The 24,271-nt window shown below is 43.2% G+C and overlaps 1 protein-coding gene across 1 annotated transcript in view; it reads right to left on the reverse strand.

Moving 5' to 3' along the window:
- Positions 1 to 24,271, reverse strand: part of LOC146855455 (putative tetratricopeptide repeat protein 41) — a 380,695-nt gene that overhangs the window by 98,671 nt on the left and 257,753 nt on the right. The window contains exons 10-11 of the mRNA XM_085651143.1: positions 21,447 to 21,630; positions 7,163 to 7,313 (exon numbers count right to left, since the gene is read on the reverse strand). Of these exons, the coding sequence (XP_085507269.1) occupies positions 7,163 to 7,313; positions 21,447 to 21,630 (335 nt within the window). The remainder of the gene's footprint in view (positions 1 to 7,162; positions 7,314 to 21,446; positions 21,631 to 24,271) is intronic.

Below are 24,271 nucleotides of genomic sequence, written 5' to 3' on the forward strand. Positions count from 1 at the left end.
GTTAGCCATAAGTCAATCCTGGTTATGTATATATAATAAAGTGCAAGTGCGGACAGTGCAGCCAGTGTTATCCTCATGTGTTCAGGGTTGAGGAAGGCTTATTCCAATCTGATGGGGTATGTTTACCTCAGCAGGCCTGGGGGTTGTGCTATGAAGCAGCTTTTTCTCCACCTTCAGCAAGAATTTAACAAAATGACAGTTCAGCTTAGAGTCCCCCGAGTCAAAGCAGACCAGGACCGCCTGCCTTCGCAAACGTATTCCTCTTTGATTAAAGGGTGTTTCAGTAATTGCTTCCTTTCAGCCTGTACCACATTACAGGTGCAGACTAAATGGGGGAGGTTTTCCTTTCCGACCCCACACAGGCGACAGACATCACAGAGACCTTCTCGCAACCAGGGTGGAAGATGGCATTTTTGCAGGTAGCAGACCCAGCCAATATCTTTAAAACTGCCACTGGACAGTGGCTGGGTATCCAGTGGTAAAGTATTTTTGAGGCACAAGGTGTTTATAGTTTGTTAATGTCATCCATCCATGCACTCTGTTTGATAGCGTGACCATGTCCTCAATGACGAAGCAGGCTTTTAAGGCCTTCAGACTGTCTGCTTGAATACCTGATGGCTAGTGGGGGTATCCCAAAGTTGTGTAAGCTCCGTGAGATCAATTGATCCTCGTCGATAGGCCATCCCCGGTGACAATTTCCGATCCTGCAGCTCCTTCCAAAGCGAGTGGGTCAGTGTATTTGGTTCCACCTTCCTGATCTTATTTCAGTACATTAAGTATGCCCCATCCCTGACTAGCGACTGTTTTAGCAACCTGGACTCCAGTCAGATCTGTGCTGGCGAGGTGAGACTCGGAAGTGAGAGAAGGATTCTGTAGGCATGTACCACTATATTGCCCACGACTTTGGCATCCCGGCATCTTAGCAATTTACTCCTGTATGAGATCGTCAGTATGCGTTTTGCTCATGCTCCTTTGAGTAGGGGCATCAGAGAGGGCCTGGCCAGTTTTTCCTCAGGTTTTTAAGAAATACAGCCAGCGCCAACTCTTTCCTTTGTATTGCTTCCTTCTGGACTGCAAAGGAGCCTTTCTTATCAATGATGAACCCTAGATATGTGTACTCATCTGTACTTTCTATCCGGGGTGTCTCTCTAGAACCATGGCTGTGTTCGAATTTTCTTTTTGTTTTATGGCATGATCTTAGTTTTGCCATGGTTGATGGTCAAACCATTGGCCAGGGAATAGGCCTTTGTACTGTCTAGCAGCTGCTGCAACCCCAACTGGGTGCGCTGACCGCTACCATGTCATCGGCGTAGAGGAAGCTGGATATTGTCGTCCGACCTAATTTCTAAGCATGGGAGTTACAGGATTGCAGTTGCTCCATCAGATCCACCAGAAAAAGATTAAAAAGCGTTGATGCCAGAACACACCCCTGCTTCAAACTGTCGAGGATTGGGATTTCCCTAGAGAGGTGTGTTCCGGCATCTAACTTGACCAGCACCCATGTGACGTAATGGAGCATGATTAGCATGTCCAGCAGGCCTTGAGGTATTTTCCAGCTTGCTAACTTATGCCACAACCTTTCTTAGTGAACATTATCAAAGGCTGCTTTGAAATCAATGAAGAAGAAATATAATGGTTGTTAGATCTGGGGGTCTCTAGTTGGCAGAGTTAAGTACCTTTGTCCAAATAGGGACCCTTACTTCTCGTCATGGCAAGGGGGAAACACACTGTTGATAACCCCTGCTCACCCCCTTGGTAGCTTGGCATGAGCAGACAGGCTTATCCCCAAAACAATGTGTAAAGTATTTGTACCAACACTCACAGTAATATAGTGAAACACCACAAATGGATGCTACACAAGTTGTTTATAAAAATATAAATGACTTTATATAGATTAGGCAGATCAAAACGAAATAAAAATCACATACACAATCAATCTTGTCTTAGAGATGTTCTCTTGTGGAAAAAGTTCACTTTATTAATGTTCCCTTTGTCAATATTCTCCTTATAAAACATATTGAAAATAGTAAAAACACTGGTAGGCTCAGTATGGCTGTGAGCCCTTCTTTCTGGTATGTGGAAATCCACAAAAGGCAAATAAGATGCTCCTTAATAATGACGCACCTGTCGTAGGGAGTATCACTGTGAAAACGGTGCCCTTAGCGATAAAGATGCCCCCGTTGTAGCACGGAATGTGCTATGCTTGTGCGCTCAATTTCACTGTTGGGAAAGCCCCCTTTACAAAAGTGCGGGCGCGTGCCAGTCACAAAAAAAGGACATTGCCTTTAAATATTGCCCTCACTGTCTTTCCAGTCCCCAGAAGGACGCTGTCCTTAATATTGCCCCCGCTGTATGGACAATTACCAGAAGGACGCTTGTCCTGAATATTGCCCCCGCGATTCTTTCAGCCAACACTGCGCGCCAGCTCAGTCATTCACAGCCCCCCTGCCAGCTCTTCACCCGCTCCCGGCCTCGCACCGACACAGCGCAGTTGGGAGTGTTTACCTGGGGAGTTCTTGCAGTGATGTTTCCTTCTTTGCGGGCCTCTGACGGGGGCCCTTCTTCTCCGGTACGGCCTCAGCAGAGACGGGCCTCTTGCAGCGCGGTGTCAATGGAGCCGGGACTTCTTTCCTCCGCTCTGCGTCGCGATTAAGTGGTGGTGGGAGTCCCGGTTGCCAGGCAACCCTCCGGCTTTGTTCGGACTGCAACGCGGCTCTTCCCAGACTACGGACCCGGCCTCGGGCAGGCAGCGGCGGTGATTAACCAAGGACCACACAATAATCTTGGAGAACAGGAGGCGGTGGTGACCCAATACCGGCCCTCAGTACTGCACTTTCGATCACGGGCCGGCGACGGTAATTTCGGCCCCTTTCAAGGTTTGAGACGGTCCCTCAGAGGATTCGCACCTCACACAGAGCCCCTGTTGTGTGTCGATAAGCACACCGAGTCCAGAGCACACGGGCAGGCAGGGTAAAATTCAAGAGACCACAGTCAGTGCGCAGAGACACACACTCAGTGCTAATAAAAATGGGTTCTTCTGTAAACTTGTGTGTCTTTGAGTTTACAACAGGAGGCCAGCTCTTCTCAGGCCCTTGAAGACAGGTAGACTTCAGAGGGGGCAAAGCACACAGCAAAGCTCCTCTTCAAGCAAGGGGGACACAGCACACAGCAGACAGTCCCTTGGTCCTCTTCCTCAGCAATCACAGCAACTGCAGGTCAGCTCCCAGACACTCAGCAATGGCAGAACTTTTACTCAGTCTTCCTGGCTGTTCTTTTTTGGCAGGGATTCCTTCTTGATCACAAAGTTTTTTCTAATCTAATTTTACAGGGGTCTCAGCTCTCCGGTTATACCCCAAAAGTCTTTGTTCTTTCTGTGTGAGGGGTCCTGGACCCAGGCCAAACCAGTTCTAGGTGCACTCTGCCAGTGCACATCTTTCTTTGTGAGTGTGGGCCAGATCCATCATACGCACCGCAGGGGGTGGATCTGGCATTGTGGAAGGCAGGCACAGCCCTATTCAGACCCAGGTGCTACTCCTCCCACCACTCTACATGCAGATAGGTCTATTCAGCATCGTACTGACTCGCCCAGTCTCCTGGAGCCACCCCAGCCCCTGTCACTCACAAACCAGACAGTCAATCCACAAACAGGCAGAGGCACACAGAAAGGCTGAACAAGAAAATAGCCACTTTCTAAAAGTACTATTTCCAAAATTAGAATTTAAAAACCATCTTCCCTAAAAGATCTCCTATTAAATTCTGAGTTCAGGGATACCAGATTCCATATGTCTATCTTGCCGCTATGGGAAGATATGCAGGTAAACATGTTACACAGCATTCCCCATGTAATCCTATGGGCAAGATAGCCTTTCAATAGTGAAAAACGAAATTGGCAGTATTTCACTATCAGAACATGTTACCCACACTAGAACATGTCATACCTTTCACATACACTGCACCCTGCCCAGGGGGGTACCTTGGGCCTACCATAGTGGTGTCCAATGTGTAAGAAAAGGGAAGGGTCAGGCCTGGCAAGTGTGTGCACTGGCCAGGACAACATGGCAGTTAACAAACTGCGCACAGGCACTGCAGTGGCAGGCCCGAGACACCATTTTAGGGCTACTCAGGTGGGTGGCACAATCAGTGCTGCAGGCCCACTATTAGCATTTGAATCACCAGCCCTGGCACACTCAGTGCACTTTACTAGGGATCTACTGGTAAAACAAATATGCCAATCATGGATAACCAATCACAATAATAATTTAACCAGGGAGCACTTGCACTTTGGCACTGATCAGCAGTGGCAAACTGCGCAAAGCATCTAAACCAGCAAAAACGAATTCCAGCACAGTGTCAAAAATATAGGATGCAGAGGCAAAAAGTCAGGGGAAACCACTCCAAGGATGCCAGGTCTAACAATGGTGTTTTAGTGGCTTGGGCAGCGTCTATTAGGAGAGAGATCGCCAGTATATTTGTTGTTGTGCCAGACGCTTTTGTAAACCCTGTCTGACTGAATGGGATGATGGTGTTACTGGTGGCCCATAATGATAATTCCTCGAGCAGGGTTCTGGCAAAATATTTGGCCTCATTATCGATCAGGGTGATTAAGTGATAATTTGCTGGATTTGATCTGTCCCCCCCTTACAGATTGAAGATATGACCGAGCCTCTCCACGTGGCAGGCAGGGTATCCATGTTCCTAATCTGGGGAAATACCGGTGTCAGGGTTTCTGCCCAAAGAGCTGGTTCGTGTTTGAACACCACTGGAGGGATGCCATTGGGGCCTGGTGCTCCTTCCATCCGCCCTTTGGATATCTGCTTCATGATGTTCTCTGTGTCCACGTCATAGGGCTCTTCGGTTGATGTTGAGGCTGCGGTGTCCTGCTGGAGACTGTCTGTCTTTGGGCAGTTCAAATGTTCTTTGAAACACTGTGCCTATGTGGCTTCAGGGATATGGGAATCAATGCCTACATAGTCAGGTCGGAGAAGGTGCTTGATAGAGTCCCAGAATCTGGCACTGTTGTTGCGTTCACGTCTGTGTGCAGCTTGGCCCAAAGTTCATCGGCCCGTGCTTTTTTTTATGGCCCATTTCAGTTTTTTTAAATCAGAGTTTTGTGTTGTCTTAAAGCTGCTAGGGCGGTCAGGTCGCCCAGTCATATCCGCAGAGTTTACAACATTTTGTTTGCTGTGGTTTTAGGCTGCCTAAATCTGGCTTCTTGTTTGGTGTCTTTTTTACTAGTAATGGTTTTGCCGGTAGGCTTAGGTTTGGCCACTCCTTCCGATACAAATGGCATCTACATCTGCGGATTTCCCGAAGTTGAATGATAGGCAAAGGTCATAATAACAATTAAAATGAGTTTGTGAAGAATGCGATGGACTACGTTCAAGAAGTGATTCTTGTGCAGATTTCTACAACTAGTCAACCTGACCAAATATGTCCTAAAAGAAGACATTGTCAAGAAGGCAATGTGAAATTATTTATTTATGTATTTTGGAAGGGCAAGTTAGTCAATGGACAGCCAACCACTGCTCAGTAAACCACAAACACACATTGTACAGTCTAATACAAATCAGGAGAGGAAAAAACAAATAATGACATCACAAATACATTGATCCATGAATTGATAATCATTGGCCAGGTGAATTTTGGATAAGGAGGTTTTCAGGTCTTTCTTTCACAATTAGCAGTAAAGGAGAGAGTCTGACATGTTCTAGAAGAGTTCTAAATCCTTGCACAGAAGACTTGATTTGTGCTAAGTAGTTCGTGCCACATAAACACCACATACCTACATTCACATGTTGTTTCTCAATCATTAATGATCTTAATGCTAACGGATAAGCTGCAATACTTACAAAACTTACAGTGCAGGAATTTAAGTGACAAAAGCCTTTCATGTTAATACTCCCATGGCAAACTGGGTTCTGGGCTTTCGACTGATAAATATAAGGTCAGTCATGGATAGGATGCTTAATCACACCTACCTGGAGCAGGAATGCCCGAGAAGAGCACAGTATTGTATTTGAGGCTACAGTTGGTGCCACTATTGGTGCCCTCTTTAGGATCAAAAGGCCGTAAAGCAATCTGTTCTATTATATGTTTCCGAGATAACATTTTGCTACATGGATATCACCAACTGCGGGACAATGGCGAGTTGGAAACCTTCAAAAGAGAGCTGAAACATAGCTGCTCTTCATAAGCTGCCTTTCACCCCGGTGCACCCTGAAATGATACCTGGCTTAAAAGTGTAAAGACTGGATGGACGCGAATCCGAGAGAACCTTTCTTTATGAAGCCACAAAACCAAAAATCACCGTCCAACAGCAGGAGCTCAGATCAGCTCTCAGAATGTCCATATTTCAAATGACAGACGAGCTTTCCAACCCAATGTATCATTCTAAAATCTGTTACCAAGCTGATAGATGAATAAAGGTGGCAATCCACACGTCCGAAAATCACACAAATTGATGTTCAAACAAAAATGGTCAACTCTCATTCTCTCACGCACTACATCAAGAAGAGAAAGAAGGGCAGGGTGAAGAAGTGGTGGTGGACAAGTTAAATATACTGATTAAATTAAATCTTGAGATAAATCAATCGCATTTGTATAGAGCAGCACTGTCACCCCTAGGGGTATCTGGGTGCTGTGGTTGCGAAGTCTGCCTCAAAGAGCCAGGTCTTGAGTTTTCGCTGTCCTGGGGAGAGGGCAGAACGCTGGGTGGCGGGAGAATGGAAACAGTGGGAAGAAGGGAGAAAAGAGCAGAGAGGGGCAAAATAGTGGTCAGAAGCGAGCAGAGAGAGACAAAATAGTGGTCAGAAGCGAGCAGAAAGAGACAAAATAGTGGTCAGAAGCGAGCAGAAAGAGACAAAATAGAGGTGAGAAACGAGCAGAATAGGCAAAATAGAGGTGAGAAACGAGCAGAATAGGCAAAATAGAGGTCAGAAACGAGCAGAAAAGGCAAAATAAAGGTCAGAAGTGTGCAGAAAAGGAGCAGAGGAGGCCCCAAGCCTCTAGCAGCAGAGGTTTGAGGACTACGGGCAAGCTGGACAAGAGGGCTGTCGCAGAGGGAGCTGGCATGAGGCCCTGCTAACATTAATACACACGTTATAAAACATGCTGTGTTGCTTTCAGAACTACAGTGACATTACACAAGTGAAGCTTGGCTTACGCGCGAAGGCCCTCCAGGAGCTTTAGGGTAGCTTGTTCAAAAGGGCTGGCAGCGCAGGAATCAAAATGTCGAATCGCCTCATTCAGCAGCTGATGGTGCTGCTCGGGGTGCCCGGCAATCAGGGCCTTTGTCAAATGCCACAGCAGTGAGCCTGCAGAAGCAAATCCGTGCACGGTAATACATGGGAACAAAAAGAAATCAATAAAAAGATCATTAGTAATGTAAACATCGTACAGAATAACACAAATAGTGAACGTTTCAGGTATAGACCCAAACAATATTGAAAGTATATGATGACATGACAGTCCTCAGTCTGAGAAAATTCCATGTCGTGAATGCTTTAATGTAGACATCTTGACGCTCTATAGCATTGGGTGATATATCAGGGTTTGTCTCAGCATTTAAGCAGTCGCGGCCCATGCAGGTAAGCGCAGTGGGGTGGAGAGGCGAGCTCAAGGTAAATGGTTTTATTTCTTTCTTTATTTTATTTTCCCTATTCTGTCTTTGTCACTTCGTTCCCCCCTCTGCCCTGCCCTGCCCCACCGAGCTTATCTGCATGGGCCACGACTGCATTTAAGTATATAAAGCCCTCACTTAGAGCCGGTTGGAGGCTCTGCCTCCGGCCAGGTCTATTCCACGCCCTGGCCGGACAGGAGCCAAGGCCCTCGATCACAGCATTCCGTTTTTGAAAAGTAGCAATTTATGATTTGTACACCAAATCTTTTGAATTTTCTCAGATGTTCTGTTTTTTCCCCTGGACTTGGGTGGGCAGGTCCAGCGTGCACACCCTGCAATCTTTGTTCTCATTAGTTGCCTCATACAGCAGATCCTGTAGGGTGTGGTGTTGTTTCTTTCCTTTTTAGCAGACAGTTTAGTTTCAGCTAAATCAGATTGACCTGGGTACAGCTGAACAGCTGAGTTAGGAGGGAGTTAGGGAGGCACCAGCCAACAAACTACAACGCATTATCGGATTCAAAGTGACTGCCTGGAAATGCTGGTGTTCTGAGCGCTTGCTGCGGTGTCCTGGCAAAGCAATCTACAAGCAACGATGAATATTTCAGAAGTGATCGTGCTTGCGCTTTCATTTCATACGAAGTAATAACTAATGCTTTATATGTCACGGATTGAGGATTCAAATGTGGTCATATTAAATACGATCATGGTTCACAAAAACACTAGTGCATCAAAGATGCACTCGGTGCGCAAATGGGGTATGTCAGCGTTGTGACTTCATGTTCATGACAGGGCATGAATTTACATGCGTAAATGGATTTAAGCACATCATATTTGACCACCAGAGAGTAAAATTACTTACGGTGCAGAAGTCAACTTAGTATGATGGTATGAAGAGTTGGGGAACACCTAAAAACGTATGACTTTGGGAGTATTCATAAACTTTTGTCCGTCAACCAACTCCATCAAAATGTAAACCATGATAACATTTGAAATAAAAACGACAAGAAGGCAAATGAGAATTATAGAAACAAAGAAGGGAGCAAAAAGATGCAAAGATTGTGTGGATTGCAATACAACCGGCCGAGAGAGGGCTCACTATGCAAAGACACGTGCACAGCGCACCCCTATATAAGAGGCTCCTACAGGTAGCAGAGGACAGTGCTTGAGTGACAAAGGCAATGAGAATCCACAAGAAGTGCTGTGAGAAGGACCCAACCAGGAGCAATGGCCGACAACACCAACTGCAACAACGAATCCTCCATTAAGACCCAAAGCTGCTGAATTCGAAGCAATTTCCTTGATGAATCAAACACTGGCTCTCATTAGGAACGAAAAACAGCAGAGATTAATATATCTAGCAGTATGAATGCAAATAATCCTACTGGGGATATGGAACTATCTATAGTGGGAGAAAGCGAGAGAAAACGACACTGGGAGAAGAAGCAATGTCAACGAAGGCGTGGACCATGCATACCAACAGAGTTTGATACAGATGGGGCACTGACAGAGGAGGGTACTACAGACCCCAACTCTGGGTAGAGGAGCGTCAAACAGCTGAAGGAAAAAAAGATAGAGGTGTTCACCCCATTGTTCTCCTCGCCAGACCCTCAGGACATTCTACACAGAAGTCGCACATGGAAGCTCATGAAGGCCTTTTCAGGGCTATTTCACCTCACCTCGGAAGATATACATTGTGAGAGTCCACCACAAGGGACGAGAGGACCACGAGCAGTTGACACAAGGAACATGGGGCACTGCAGCACTAGCAAACGTGGTACTGTGGTGCGTGAACTCCCTCGGTCATTGGGGTATCTCCTCACCGAGCAGGAATCATACCCTAAAGTCCCGGCCACATGCCAAGAACGCTACTATATCATGAACATAAGCACAGAAGCTTATGGGGATTGGGTAGACCCGGCTTGAATTACACCAAAAGTTTGGCCAATTTACAAGTGAATCGGCACCACGTAACTGTAATTAAATATGTTTGACAATTAATAGCATGGGCAAGAAAGAAGGCCCTGGAAATGGTGATTGGGCATGGGGTACTGAGTCACTACTGAAACAATGCATCAGTATAACATAGGATTCACAACCAAAGCCCCCTCAAACCAGCATGGGGCTAGCACACCCCAAAAACCTGCCTCCTATTTACATGCCATGTGCTGAATACTGTCGGTCTGCAACGTAAATTAGAAGACGAGAATTGGGTAGGATATATAAAAAATAAAAACGACGTATGCAACTTAGCTTCAAAGAAACACGGGCAGTTAAACAATGGTAAAAGATTGATATACTTTGAGCCAGTAATAAAAACTTTAAAAAGTCGAGCAAATGGTAGTCTAGTAATATGGATTTCTATTCTTTTGTAAAGTAAAGTGAAAATCCAGAGAGGGCAATTCTAAGAGATGATGTGCCTTGTGACGTAAATCAAATGACATGGTAAATGATATAGTTATTAAAATGTGTTATCTTTCCCTTTGATGTCTCTGTTCCTTCACTGTTGATTTAATTATCATAAGTCAATGTTATACGTGTGCTTGAGTGACCATAGGTTTCAGATTTGTTTGAAGTGTTTGTGTTCACTGTTGTTTTCAAAGATAGCCACATGAGCATGCAAACATCTACAGGTTGATGCTCCTATTCCTGCGCTGTCGGGGGGTTCCTACCTAACCACAGCATCGCGATTTGTAATCTGACTATTACTATTGCGGCAAAAGCGATGCCTGTGTGTTTCAGAGGTATCAATGGAGAGGGGCCCAATAATATGGTTTTTGCTGTGGGGAAGAGGCAGGTATCAATCAATTTACCAATTTCTTTCAATATTTATGTCCACTACGTCTGAAGTTTAATGTAGTGGAAAAAGACTTGAGGGGTGATTAGAGCAGCAAACACATGCTGAGTCTTTCTGACAGCCCTGATTGTGGACCTTTTTGGAGAATAATATGTATCCCAAATTACTTTGTGACTGTGAATTTTTAGCCAAGAGAGGTTTAAATTCTTTTGGCTATTAGCAATGCTTGCTGATACTTGATGTTTAGTCACCTGCTCGCCAAATCTTGTAGTCTAACTATCAGCTGTAAACTCCAAGCTATCAGCATGTCTCTCCTGTAACAGTTGATACATTCTACTTATTAATGGTTGTACCACGTTACAATGCAGGCAGTTACCACACGTCTTTAACACACATTGTCTACAATGCATGCATTTACCATGCATCTGCCTTTACCACGCATACCTTTGCCACGCAGGTAAGTATAAAGAAGGTAAGTGATATACATATTTCCAGTATAAATGGAAAATATGGGTATGTACCAATGAAACTACAAGTTACATTATATTGATTTAATTATCACTTGCACTTTATATATTGGAAGGAATTTTAAGTCTTCCGTCTTTTGCACAAACACTTGGATATTTTTAGTTTCTGTTTATGGTACACACAGTAATTGAATAATATTTAGATGATGGACAATGGACAAGTAACATGTATACTTGAACAACTAGTTTTAATTGCATTTATGCTCTGAATGTTTGCCGAAAATCAAAGTATAAAGCCAAACTGTATAAAATGCTTTTGGACACAGGGATTGTTCAAGTAATTTGAAAATATGCATTTAAGAGTATAATAACAAGTAATTGTGAAAATGTTTGACTGTAAACAACACTGATTGAAAGTATTTTTTCCATGTCCATTGGTAAATGTAACAACACTAGCACTTTAAATTCAGCAAAATGAATCCTAAACGCTGTCATGTGATCAAGGCAGGCGACTGCCGAAACGCGTTATGGCGAGAACTGGTAATGCAGTGAATAAACCACAATAATTGCAGTCACTTTTGGGTCCGCCCTCGTTTGTTGGCAGCAGGCGACATACAAAGAAAAGCGGGCAGTGGAAATATTATCCGGGTTGATTTCTTCTGGAGTAAGCGGACCCCCTCCCCGAGTGACGGCTTCGTGGCAAAGAAATCAGCATCTGGGGACACAGGTCGACACTGAGGATTCAGTGAAAGGCTGGGAAACCAGAAGCACAGCAAATTGCCGGAAACGGATACACGAAGGCCCCCTGCAGCGGCGAGACCTACACCAAATGGAGAACGGCTCTGGCGGAGCGCGGCGTGGCAGTAGCTCGGATGAGTGAAGACATGTGAAGTGGCTGCACAGTGGCGGTGTATTCTCCTTGAAGGGTGGGGAGGTGTGCATTACGGGCTCGGACTTTCGGGGCATTGAGCAAAGCCGAAGAAGAGCTCGTACAAAAATTGTGAACATTAACTAGCCGCACAACATGTCCGCTGCAGCATTAAGGGATCGTGAAACCGCAGCGGAGGAAATGTTCTCTGAAACTGCTACAGAGCGGGTAGATACCAATGGGAGCATTAATGAGGAAGTGAATGGAGGATTGAAAAGCCTAAAAGATAAATTCCGGGCTTTGGAAAAGTTGATGCGACAAGAAATGTCGAAATGGTGGGAAGCGAAATCCCTGCAAAAATATTTCGACGTGGGGAGAATTCCCAGGGGCCTGAGGATTATGATTGCCCCAAGCTACGAGACACCCAATCCAGCAATGTTAGTGGAATGGGCACAATGCAACTTGGAGTCATCGCGCAAACTCGTGATTATATTGGTTAAATATGCCGAGAGCGATAGGGAAGACATCCAAGTGAAAATCGAAAAGCTGAATGACGAAATTCAGGCGCACAACGATCCACAACAGAAACAAAAATTCTATGATGAAATGCCTGGTAGACTCAAAAAGGAGAAGGACAAAATAAAACAAAGGAAAGTGTACAAACTTCAGCAGGACAAAGACGATTATGCCAATGGGCAGATCTTTACCTTTGCCCGTAAGTTCGATACATTCAGAAAGGCAAAGGAAGATGGGAGAACGCAGGGGGCGAACTCAAACAATAGGTGGCAGTCCGTGGCAGGGGCTGCCTCTATATCGGACTTGAGCTCGGCAGTTGAGAGCGAGTCTGACACAGAGGGACAAAGAGAAAGAAATCGGGCAACCCAAAACACTGTCAAACCAACTTTGGTAGAGGAGCTCAAGTATGTCAGACGAAGCCGCATGGAAACCCTACGCCCTAGAAATATATCGGCAAAAAACGTAGGACCAAAAGCAGAAGGGAAAGGAGAAAGGCTAGAAGAAGGCGCGAAACCCAAACGTCCGGCAAGGGGACAGGGAGCATGGAAACGCAATTAAATATTGAAACAGCGCCATATGCAACTCCCAAAAACACCAATACCATCATTTACTTATCAGACAGTGTGTTAAATGCAGCGGAGGAGCAACTTCTTTCCCTGGGCTTGTCATTTTGCCCTGAGACAAACTTTAATTACACACAAACTCTAGCAGATATTTATAGATTTATTAGAAAGTTGAAATTGAGAACATTTCATGAGCTGCAAGTTCTAAACAAGGATAATACAGCCAACATGACAGTAGTGGACACAACAAATATTCCTGGCCGCACAGTGGCAGATGTAAGTGCACTGAGGCACTTACAAACCCTGGAAAAAGAAAATGCCATTAGAGGGGAGGATGAAATGTATCAGGACCATTTCAATGACTCACAAGGCAGTGGAGCCTTGGACAATGAAACAAGTGCCAGACCTAACACAAATTTTAAATTGAAATCAAAATTCATACCCATTATGCCGAGGGATTCAATAGATATTTTTAATGATCAGATTGTGGCCCGAATCAAAAAATTGAATATCGAAATTAACAAGAACAAAAGCAAAAATCTCGGACCATGAAAGGAAGTATGGTCAACTAATGGAGAGGCTACGGAAGGACAAAGAAGTGGTCAAGAGAAACTCGGACAAAGGTGGGAACATTGTCCTCTGGCCCTTAAAAGAATATATGATTGAGGCCATGGGGCAATTGGGTAATACAGACTGCTACAGGAAGAGCTCCTTCCAGAAATATAAAACTACCTTGGACTGTTTTATGACGAAATTACTGGCATGGAAAAATTTAGGAATGTTGAGTCCTGATGAATACAAATATCTTAGGAAGGAACATCCGGTGATACCAAAAATCTATTTCATCCCCAAAGTCCATAAGGACAGGTACAAGCCGCCGGGAAGACCAACTATCTCAGCCTGTGACGGGCCTTATGAGAATATATTGTGTTATATTGACTATTTTCTACAGGAACATATTCAGGACCTAGAGTCATATGTACAGGACACAAGCGATTTCCTGAGAAAAATCAATAACATACAATGGCAGAAAGGATATCACATGATAGCATTAGATGTGTCATCATTGTATACTTGCATAAAAAATGGGGATGGAATTAGAGAGACGGAATATTTTTTATCACGTAGGCCAATGCAATTTACGCAACATAATAGAATGATCATTGACTTGTTGACATTTTGTTTGAATAATAATTTGTTCCTTTTTGATAATCAAATATATCAACAGGTGCAGGGCGTGGCCACGGGGGCCAGCTTCTCCCCCAGTTATGCATGTTTATTCATGGGATGGTGGGAGGAGCTGGTCCTCAGGAAGAAATATGACAACGTCTGCAAAGATAACATAATATGTTGGCTGAGATTCATAGATGACTTATTCATAATTTGGCGGGGAACAGAGGAGAGCGCAGAACAATTCATAACACAATTGAATGTGAATGATGTAAATGTAAAGTTCAATTCAAACATTAGTGAGGAAAGTGTTACGTTTTTGGATGTTGAAATTAAGATCTATAATAACGTTATATGCACTACCATGTATCGCAAAGATACGGCAGGCAATACGTTATTTTACTCATCCTGCACACATCCCCGCCATCTTATAGACAGCATCCCCTACGGGGAAATGCTTCAAATAAGAAGGATATGTAGCAGTGAATCAGAATATCAAAAGAAACAAAAAGAGTAAAGCTAGATTTCTGGAAAGAGAATACAAGATGAAGGTAGTAGATAGAGCCATAACAAAATCTAATGAAAAACCCAGAGGAGAACTATTAATCTACAGAAATAAATCCAAGAAATCAGTGGGATCACTGAATGAACCTATACGACTCATTATGTCATTCTCAAGGCAGGAAACACAGATTAGAGGAATAATGAGACGTAGCTGGCCCATAATTACGGATGATCCAGTTATAGGGCATAGTCTAACTAAAAAAACAGCGATTTCGTATAGGAAAACTGCCTCTATGGGTAATGCTCTGGTCTGCAATAATCTGGAGGACCAGAACACTGGTCCTTGGTTGTCCGCTAGAAAAGGGTTTTTTAAATGCAGTAGTTGCAAGGCATGCAAGTTTGGTGTCACCACGACAGAATATTGTACAGCTTTTAATAATGTTCCCCGAATGCATAAGAGAATCCTACAGCATACAAGAGCGTTTACCAATAACGACCCTAGCTACCCTGTTGCCAGACATTTTAAAGAATGCCATAATAGCAACCTCATACATTTGCGATAATATGCGGTAGACGCAATTCCATTGGATAAAAGAGGGGGCAACAGGGAAGCCAAACTGAGGAGACTGGAAACACAATTTATATTAGAGCTAGATACAAAGCAGCTGGGGGGTCTAAATACAAGCGAGGATCCCTAAACTTTTTTATGAAAATCATATATTTTATTAAAGTATGTTCTAATAATATTTCTTTTATAAAATACATATGATAAATAGAGTCAGTGAAAGAAAACCCCTTTCAAGCATAAAATCAAATCCTTTCTTGTTTCAAATTGCAAGCCAGTTACATTAAAATTTAGAACTTTACTCTTCATATGAAAATCAAATCAGATCTATAGATGTATCCGAGTTGAATGGATCTCCTATCATTAAGGTTTAAATAAGATTGTAAATACTGCAAAATTATTCATCGAATTTTTGATGCACCGATGATATACTTTATACACATGGAATGTTTACATAGCAATTTTATGGAATATTTCACCATTGATGGAGGAATTTTTATGATTGAGTTGTATTTTAAGATATTATATTTATTTATTTATATATTTATATTTAATTACATATTTATGTCTATGTCTACCACCATGGGAATCAATTGCATAATTAATCTATCAATCCCGCCATTGAAAATTGCTCATTTGCACATGTGAATATTTGCACCCAATGGCCATACCTATACGGATATATTTCCAATGCATAGATAAAGACATTATGTCAGTATAAATGGAAAATATGGGTATGTACCAATGAAACTACAAGATACATTATATTGATTTCATTATCACTTACACTTTATATATTGGGAGGAATTTTAAGTCTTCCGTCTTTGGCACAAACACTTGTATATTTTTAGTTTCTGTTTATGGTATACACAGTAATTGAATAATATTTAGATGATGGACAATGGACAAGTAACATGTATACTTGAACAACTAGTTTTAATTGCATTTATGCTCTGAACGTTTGACGAAAATCAAAGTATAAAGCCAAACTGTATAAAATGCTTGTCAAAATTCAAAAGCTTTTGGACACAGGGATTGTTCAAGTATTTTGAAAATATGCATTTAAGAGTATAATAACAATTAATTGTGAAAATGTTTGACTGTAAACAACACTGATTGAACGTATTTTTTCCATGTCCATTGGTAAATGTAACAGCACTAGCACTTTAAATTCAGCAAAATGAATCCCAAACGCTGTCATGTGATCAAGGCAGGTGACTGCCGAAACGCGTAATGGCGAGATCTGTTGATGCGGTGAATAAACCACAATAATTGCACTCACTTTTTGGTCCGCTCTAGTTTGTTGGCAGCAGGCGACATACAAAGAAAAGCGAGCAGTGGAAATATATGTATATATATATATATCCACAATTACAGGTTTACCCATTCGAATGAGGCCACAAGAAGAATAGTTTCTCTCGTTGTTTTAATTGGCAGCCAGCAAGCAAAGGACTGATCAGCAACTTTCATCTAACAAAATTCATATGCCGGACGCATTTCGGGAACTCCCTGTCCCTTCTTCTGCGGCGTGTAGTTAACAAAGAATGAAAGCACATAGTATCACGCACTCCTTCATTTAAACACCCGCCCACATGGGCGTGACAAAATGCATAGCCTCGTGGATATTGTAGTGCGCTGCTTGTCCTCCCCTGTGGGTGTGCTTAACAATTACAAAATTAAACATAGTTCTTTCCCAAGTGGGTAGATGAAAAACAAACTGCAATCCCATGCCCTGCTTTATGGCTGTCAATCCAAGTAGGCGGGCGTTACCCTGCAATAGCGCCAGCTCATTCTTCATTCCTAATGTTCAAACACCGGTTGGTACTTGATAGGACCCGCTTCTCTGCGGTGGGCCTCTTTCGCGACAGAGGTCAGCCGCCATTAATCCACAATTACAGGTTTACCCATTCGAATAAGGCCACAAGAAGAGTAGTTTCTCTCGTTGTTTTAATTGGCAGCCAGCAAGCAAAGGACTGATCAGCAACTTTCATCTAACAAAATTCATATGCCTGACGCGTTCCGGGAACTCCCTGTCCCTTCTTCTGCGGCGTGTAGTTAACAAAGAATGAAAGCACATAGTATCACACACTCCTTCATTTAAACACCTGCCTTCATGGGCGTGGCAAAATGCATAGCCTCCTGGATATTGTAGTGCGCTGCTTGTCCTTCCCTGTGGGTATGCTTAACAATTACAAAATTAAACATAGTTCTTTCCCAAGTGGGTAGATGAAAAACAAACTGCAATCCCATGCCCTGCTTTATGGCTGTCAATCCAAGTAGGCGGGCGTTACCCTGCATATATATATATATATATATATACAAAAGGGAGTATTTATGGCTTTTTAAAATGGCGCATTATCAAGTTGATGAAGGCTGCTGTGACTGCCGAAACACGTTCCTGTTGTAACTCGCGCTGCCAGTAAATTAAATGGTATTTTTGATGGAACTGAGTGAAAGCTTTCTTTGGAGTGAAGGGAAGTGCTTTCTTATACTTATGAGGCGTGCGTGGTATTCGCCTCTTACTTGCACCACCAGCGGTTTGGAGAACGCCGCCTAAAGCCACATTTCTTTAAATGACTAGCGTCAATTGTGGCATGCCCCCGAACAACGAACAACGGATATGAGTGGCAGCAGCGTCGTCGTCTGTCCAACGCTGGGAGGCTTCGGCTTCCCTTGGCGGGAACGGAGGTTCTGTTGTGGGTACTCACTTTTCATTGGATTTGTACTCGGAGCCGGGCACTGCGGACAATACTCTTTGCAGAGATTCCAGAGTCATGAACCATGAAATATACGGACAGTGCGTGTTTCTTTAAATCTTCAAGCAGTTCATCATTTGTGAAATGAGGTGAGCGCTGTGTGCCACATTAGTGATAAAATTGACCAACGACGAGAACTGTGAGAATTACGGGGCCATTATTAGTTAAAAGGTGTGTGACTTTGTTTATCTGTCAGCAAACTTTTGCCCGATCATCAAGGAACTTTGTTGATTGGAGCCGGCATTCTTTACAAGCGCATTGGGAACTTTACACACGAGTGCAGCGCTCACTGATATCGATAATTTTGGCACTGACTTTGTAACTGCTTGAAATATGAGAGTTACTTCTGTTTTCATGAATTATGCTCCATCATGGTGCCGCAAGAATAGTATTGTTTATATTTGTAATTTTGAGAAGCCCTGTCAGTAGTGGCTCTTTTATGTTGGACTATCACATGACACCAGATAGTAGTATTTAAGGCTTATTAAAAAGGCGCATTATCAGGTTGATGAAGGCTGCTGAGACAGCCGAAACGCGTTCCTGTTTTAACTCGCGCTGCCAGTTAATTAAATGGTATTTTTGATGGAACTGAGTGAAAGCTTTCTTTGGAGTGAAGGGAAGTACTTTCTAAAGTAACATTATAGTTAGGTGCAATAAAAAGATCTGTTTTTGTTTAAAAACAACACAAAACTTAGAAATTCACTAAAAAAAACACAGGTTAAAGTAACGTTATAGTTAGGTCAATTTGTCAGTGACAATATTAAAGTTTTGAACTTTAAAAAACCCACAGAAATGCACCAGTTATAGTTACCAGAGCTAACTGTAACTTGCGCCCCCGCTATGCAATGCTTATCACCTCATATATTACATCACTCATGACATGTTCTATGACATCATTTATGACATCTCAAATGACATCAATGATGACATCACTGATGACATCATCCAATGAGTGCGTTAATTTGTTTTGTACTTTACATAGTGGCGGGTAACTACCATATTACTTCTCTACCTAATTTTGTACAGCCTGTGTCCAGCTAATGGGTATAACTGTTTACAAAACGCATGTGCTTCTAATGCATCATAGGTGTGTAGAGGTATTAAACACATTATAAATGTTTGTATTGAAGAGTAACTCTGTGTCCAAGTGACAGTTGATGATTTGTGTTCATTATGTTCCACAAAACATTTTTTGGTACTGCAGAAAAAGTTTCCAGCAGGGCAAAGTTTCTACATGCTACATACTAAGCATTATAAGCAGTCTTGAGTTATTAGAGAGAATTGTCTCAGCATGATCATTTCTACTTAATATAGAAAACTGCGTCTACCAGGTATTAAGCTATCTACATGTACTTGTTTTGCTTCAGAAGATGGGATATCTGTAAAGATTTCACCACAGTATGAAGGCTACATGGTGTATAATCATTAGCACCTTCAGGCATTGCTTATTTTACCAAGTGCTGCATAGAGTGTCCACTGTTCTTAGTAGATACTTTTAAATACTCTGTAGTCTATTTCTCAAGCGAGTTTCACGGTCTGCAAACAGTCTGTTACAGGGTAAACGCTCTCCATACTGTCAGTACAGTTTACAGGACCAACTTCTCTGCTCATATCAACTTTATTTCTGAATGTAGGTTCGGTGACCGTCAGTGTTTGTTATAAATAAAAACCTGTCCATGGTAGGGCATTCCTTTTGGAACAGACGTTCAGTATTTTTAAGAACTTGGCTTTTTCTGAATAGTTGTATACAGATTGAACACCATATACTTCGACGCGGTCTTCCACCGCACACTACGAACACGCCTCCACGACGCCGGGATCCAAGAGAAGGCCTTGGACTGGACCACCTCCTTCCTCTCCGGCAGAACACAGAGCGTCCGCCTCCCCCCCTTCCACTCCGAAGCCACTGAGATCAGCTGCGGCGTGCCCCAGGGCTCATCCCTCAGCCCAACGCTGTTCAACATCTACATGGCACCGCTCGCCCACGTCGCCCGACTGCACGACCTCAACATCATCTCTTACGCCGATGACACCCAGCTCATCCTCTCCCTCACCAAAGACCCCCATACCACCCAAACCAACCTCCATTAGGGAATGAGGGCCGTCGCCGAGTGGATGAGGAACAGCCGACTGAAGCTGAACACGGACAAGACGGAGGTCCTCATCCTCGGATCCAACCCCTCGGCCTGGACGACTCCTGGTGGCCAACCACACTAGGAACAGCTCCAACGCCCACCGACCACGCACGCAACCTATGGGTCATCCTCGAATCCACCCTCTCCATGACGAAGCAGGTCAATGCTGTCTCCTCCTCCTGCTTCAAGGCCCTCTGCATGCTCCGCAGGATCTACAAGTGGATCCCTACCGAAACAAGAAGGACTGTCACCCAGGCCCTCGTCAGCAGCAGACTGGACTACGGAAACGCCCTTTACGCAGGAGCCTCGTCCAAACTCCTGAAACGGCTCCAACGCATCCAGAACGCCTCAGCACGCCTGATCCTCAACATCCCTTGCCGCAGCCACATCACACCCCAGACCTGCACTGGCTCCCCGTCAACAAGAGGATAACCTTCAAGCTCCTCACCCATGCACACAAGGCACTCCACAACACTGGACCAGCATACCTCAACAGCCGACTCAGCTTCTACACCCCCACCCGCCATCTCCGCTCTGCCGACCACGCCCTCGCCGCAACCGAAGAGCGACCGCCGGTGGCAGATCATTCTCCCACCTCGCCGCCAAGACATGGAACACCCTCCCCATCCGCCTACGGCAGATCCAAGACCTACTGACCAGAAGACTTCTCAAGACCTGGCTCTTCGAACAGTAGCAGCATTTCCCCCACCCCTTAGCGCCTTGAGACCCTCACGGGTAAGTAGTGCGCTTTACAAATGCTTGATTGATTGATGCAATGACGGGTTTCTATATATCTGTGGTTTACTGTTAATGTGAACTATGCTGCTAGTGAAGTGTATGGTATAGGGATAATGTGGCACATAACCCATGCTTTCTATACCTAAGAGAGTTACACAATAATAAATTACTAATACCTATCAGCCATGCCGTTTTTATAGCTTTGGGAGCCTGGAATTGTTATACTTCTAAGAGTGTGCTGATTAGTAGTGTGTTGGTGTTGTGATTGGCAGCTCTGGCAGAGGCAGCAGGTAGTGCAAGCTGCAGTGGTCTCCTGGAGAGGGCCCTGGCACTTATTGTTTTACAAATTAAGCACTGGCTATACAAAGGAGTGACTTACCAATACTTAAAAGGGAGGTTTTTACCTGTCAAAAAGGGTTGTTTTAATAGGTCGCACTGCTGGCTTTACACTGCAACAGTCAGGCTACAAAGGGTAGGCCTGTATCCATGCTTGCACTGTCACTGTAGTAGATAGCACAAAGCTGATGCAGTCCACAAGTGTCATTTAACCTTCAAATCTTGGGTGCACTTTCTACAACATATGTTAGAGACTTACAGGCACACTCATCGCACCAACCAAATATTTAACAATTCTTTAAATTTTTGACAAGCATATTTTAAATACAATTCTCATCTTTAATTTTTCTGAAGAAAAAGGAATGTGTATCAAACCTAAAGAATGCAATTAGTGATATTTACAAATAATTAGTTACCTTTCTGCTGCAATAAATCTGGATTCCTGTTTAAGGCATCTGATGGAAGACAGACAAGTGTATCCCGGGCATTCTGGAGGCAATGAATCCCTTTGGAAAATAATCCGTATTCAATGAACATGTCTCCAATGCCCTTTTGTATTCTGAAAAGTACTTCTATTGTCATTGGATCCTCCAATTTATCCTGAAAGTAACCAGCATTTCTGATCATAATTCACAATTCACAGATCATTTTGTAAGCAATGCAATGTTTACTATAGTAAGGCCGTTCTTTCCATACATACGGTAAACATTAATTGGAAGATGGTAAAGTTATGGAAAGGTCAATGGGTGCTAAAGAACTATTGGTATAGTGTTACTGGCATGTAGTACACATGTTATGCAATTCTGCTACACTAGATAGAATACTGGCTACAAAACACAGATGAGAAACTGAGAATCGCATAGGAAGTTGCTGTAACATCAGGAAACCCTACTGTGGAATGATGTGAGGAGTACCCTGATACAAACATCTATTTATCACGCATCACTGCCACCTACAGCCTAACTCCCTTTCTGCCTTGTTGATTTAACCCCTAATCTGATTTCTTTGCTTACTGGTCAAGATCCGGATGACGCAAACACAAGGAGATGATGGACGGAGTGCTGAAACTTTTCAAACACTCACCCCCAGTCACAGATCTGGGTTGAATCCATCATCATTCTTTTAGCACACTTCTCCACCCCAGTTCAGACATAGCTATATGCAAATGAGTCTTGACCCTGTGCCTCATGGGAACAGTCCAGTCCGAACTGGACCGGAAACAAGGATCCTGGGACCGGTTTCTGGGAAACACCCTTCATCAGCCAGGCTAGCTTGAATCCAATGGCAAAGTGAACAAGGGACCCACATCTGGGCATACCCTGCTAACTTAGGGTGAACAAAGCAAACACAAGGAGATGATGGATGGAGTGAGATACATAAATAGTGACTAATGTATTCTACTGTACTGCAGAGCTGTTTTAAATGGAAAGAGGTACCACATATTTGCCTCAAAATATGCCTGTCCTAGCTTCATCATTCAGTCAACTCTGCCACATAATTTAGGGCCAAATGTACTAAGAATGGACTCGGTAAAAGGCGTTGCAAATTATGCACTATGTACCAATATGTCAGTTCACAAAAACCCAATTTATAGTGTGTTGCAATTCGACCTTCTTCAAGAATATTAATAAGGTAGGTCGCTAATTGCGATACACTATAAATTGCAGCCATCACAGGGACGCAAGACTGCTGAGGTCAGCAGACCAATATGTCTGTGATGTTTTTTAAATAAAGCAATCTAAAAAAAGCAACACGGAAAAACAGAAGGCGTTTAAAAAAAAAGGAAAATAAATGAAACTTGTAACTAACATTTTTAAGGGTAGGTTACTCTAAAAATATATATATTTGTAACATTCACATTTCCGAATGCCTTGCCATTACCGCCCAGTTGTTGATAAAACATTAATGTTTTGCAACCGAATCCGGTTGCAAAATATTAATACGCCCCTCTGCAATTCAGTATTTGGGAGGGATACCCTAACAGCAACATCTAAATGCTGAATAGGAATGTAGCTGCAATCCTAAATTTGCAACAAACGTTCCTATTCTATAAATGAGCCATTTGCAACCACAAATGGCTGAATTGCAGCACCATAATTCTGTATCTGTCTCCTGCTCCCAACCTCAAGTCCCATATCTGCTGTTTATTTAATAATATTGGTGTTCTAAGGTCATATTTTTCTTCGTTTAAATAGATTAAGTTACTTACTGTAAAATATATGCACTCTCTTGACAGTATTGCTGGTAAGGTTCTCTCTAACATAAATAATAATGAGTAACAAAACAACCATCTTAAGCATTACTTCATAATATCCTCTCGATGTACATTTTAAAACTGCTAAGACATACCCCATAAACGGTACTTTAATAACTTCATCTCACCACATCTCAATTTATGGCAATAAAGGGTCTCTCAAATAGCCAATTACCAGTTTTTTAGCTATAAAGATTACAAGTAGATAAAGGATATATCTTTAATCTTCCGACACGCACCTGTCGAGCTGAGGGAATTGACACTTCTCCTGTAATTTCTTTCACTGTTCTTATAACACTGTCCGACATTATCAAGGGGCACAGTTCCACTATGTGGAGCAAGGAATCGGGTTCTACACATCTGAAGCGGACATGTGGCATTCATTTATGTTTATCAGTGCAGTGCATGAATCTTTATAGTCTATCTGATCAGAGTAGAAGCATATCACTACTACAGCCTCAGAGCCCACCGTAGCGGGCTGTACCGGCCATTAAAGGCACGTCCTAGCATTGAAGGCCCGATCCGAAGGCAAGAGCCTTTAACAAGGGAGCGGGCCTATAATGGCCGGTAGAGCCGGCTACGGAGTGCTCTAAGGCTATTATACCATTCCACCCCTAGAGGGCAGAATCTTCTAATTAGTAAAAACAAACATCTCCCTGAGCCAGAGGGGGGTTTAAATCCCCTCGGGATCTGAGAGGCCTTGGTTTGGAATGTTGGAGCTCCGGGCTTCTACCTGGCAATAGAAGCCCAGAGAACTTCATTGTTTTTAATGGAGCTGCCAACATTCCACTGTTCTAAATATCATTAGAGACTACAAGACATAAATATGGCTATTCTATATTATCACTTTCCTAGTGCTCCATACTCATCTTTTTATGTGATGTTTCGCAGGAGCAGCTGATCTCTGCTACTCTGTGCTGACTATGACCATGACTATGAAGATGAATAAACATTTTCCTGCCACACATTGACCAGCAACAGCCTTGT

The sequence above is a fragment of the Triturus cristatus genome, chromosome 4_1 (genome assembly GCF_964204655.1).
Source record: "Triturus cristatus chromosome 4_1, aTriCri1.1, whole genome shotgun sequence".
Lineage (NCBI taxonomy): Eukaryota > Metazoa > Chordata > Amphibia > Caudata > Salamandridae > Triturus > Triturus cristatus.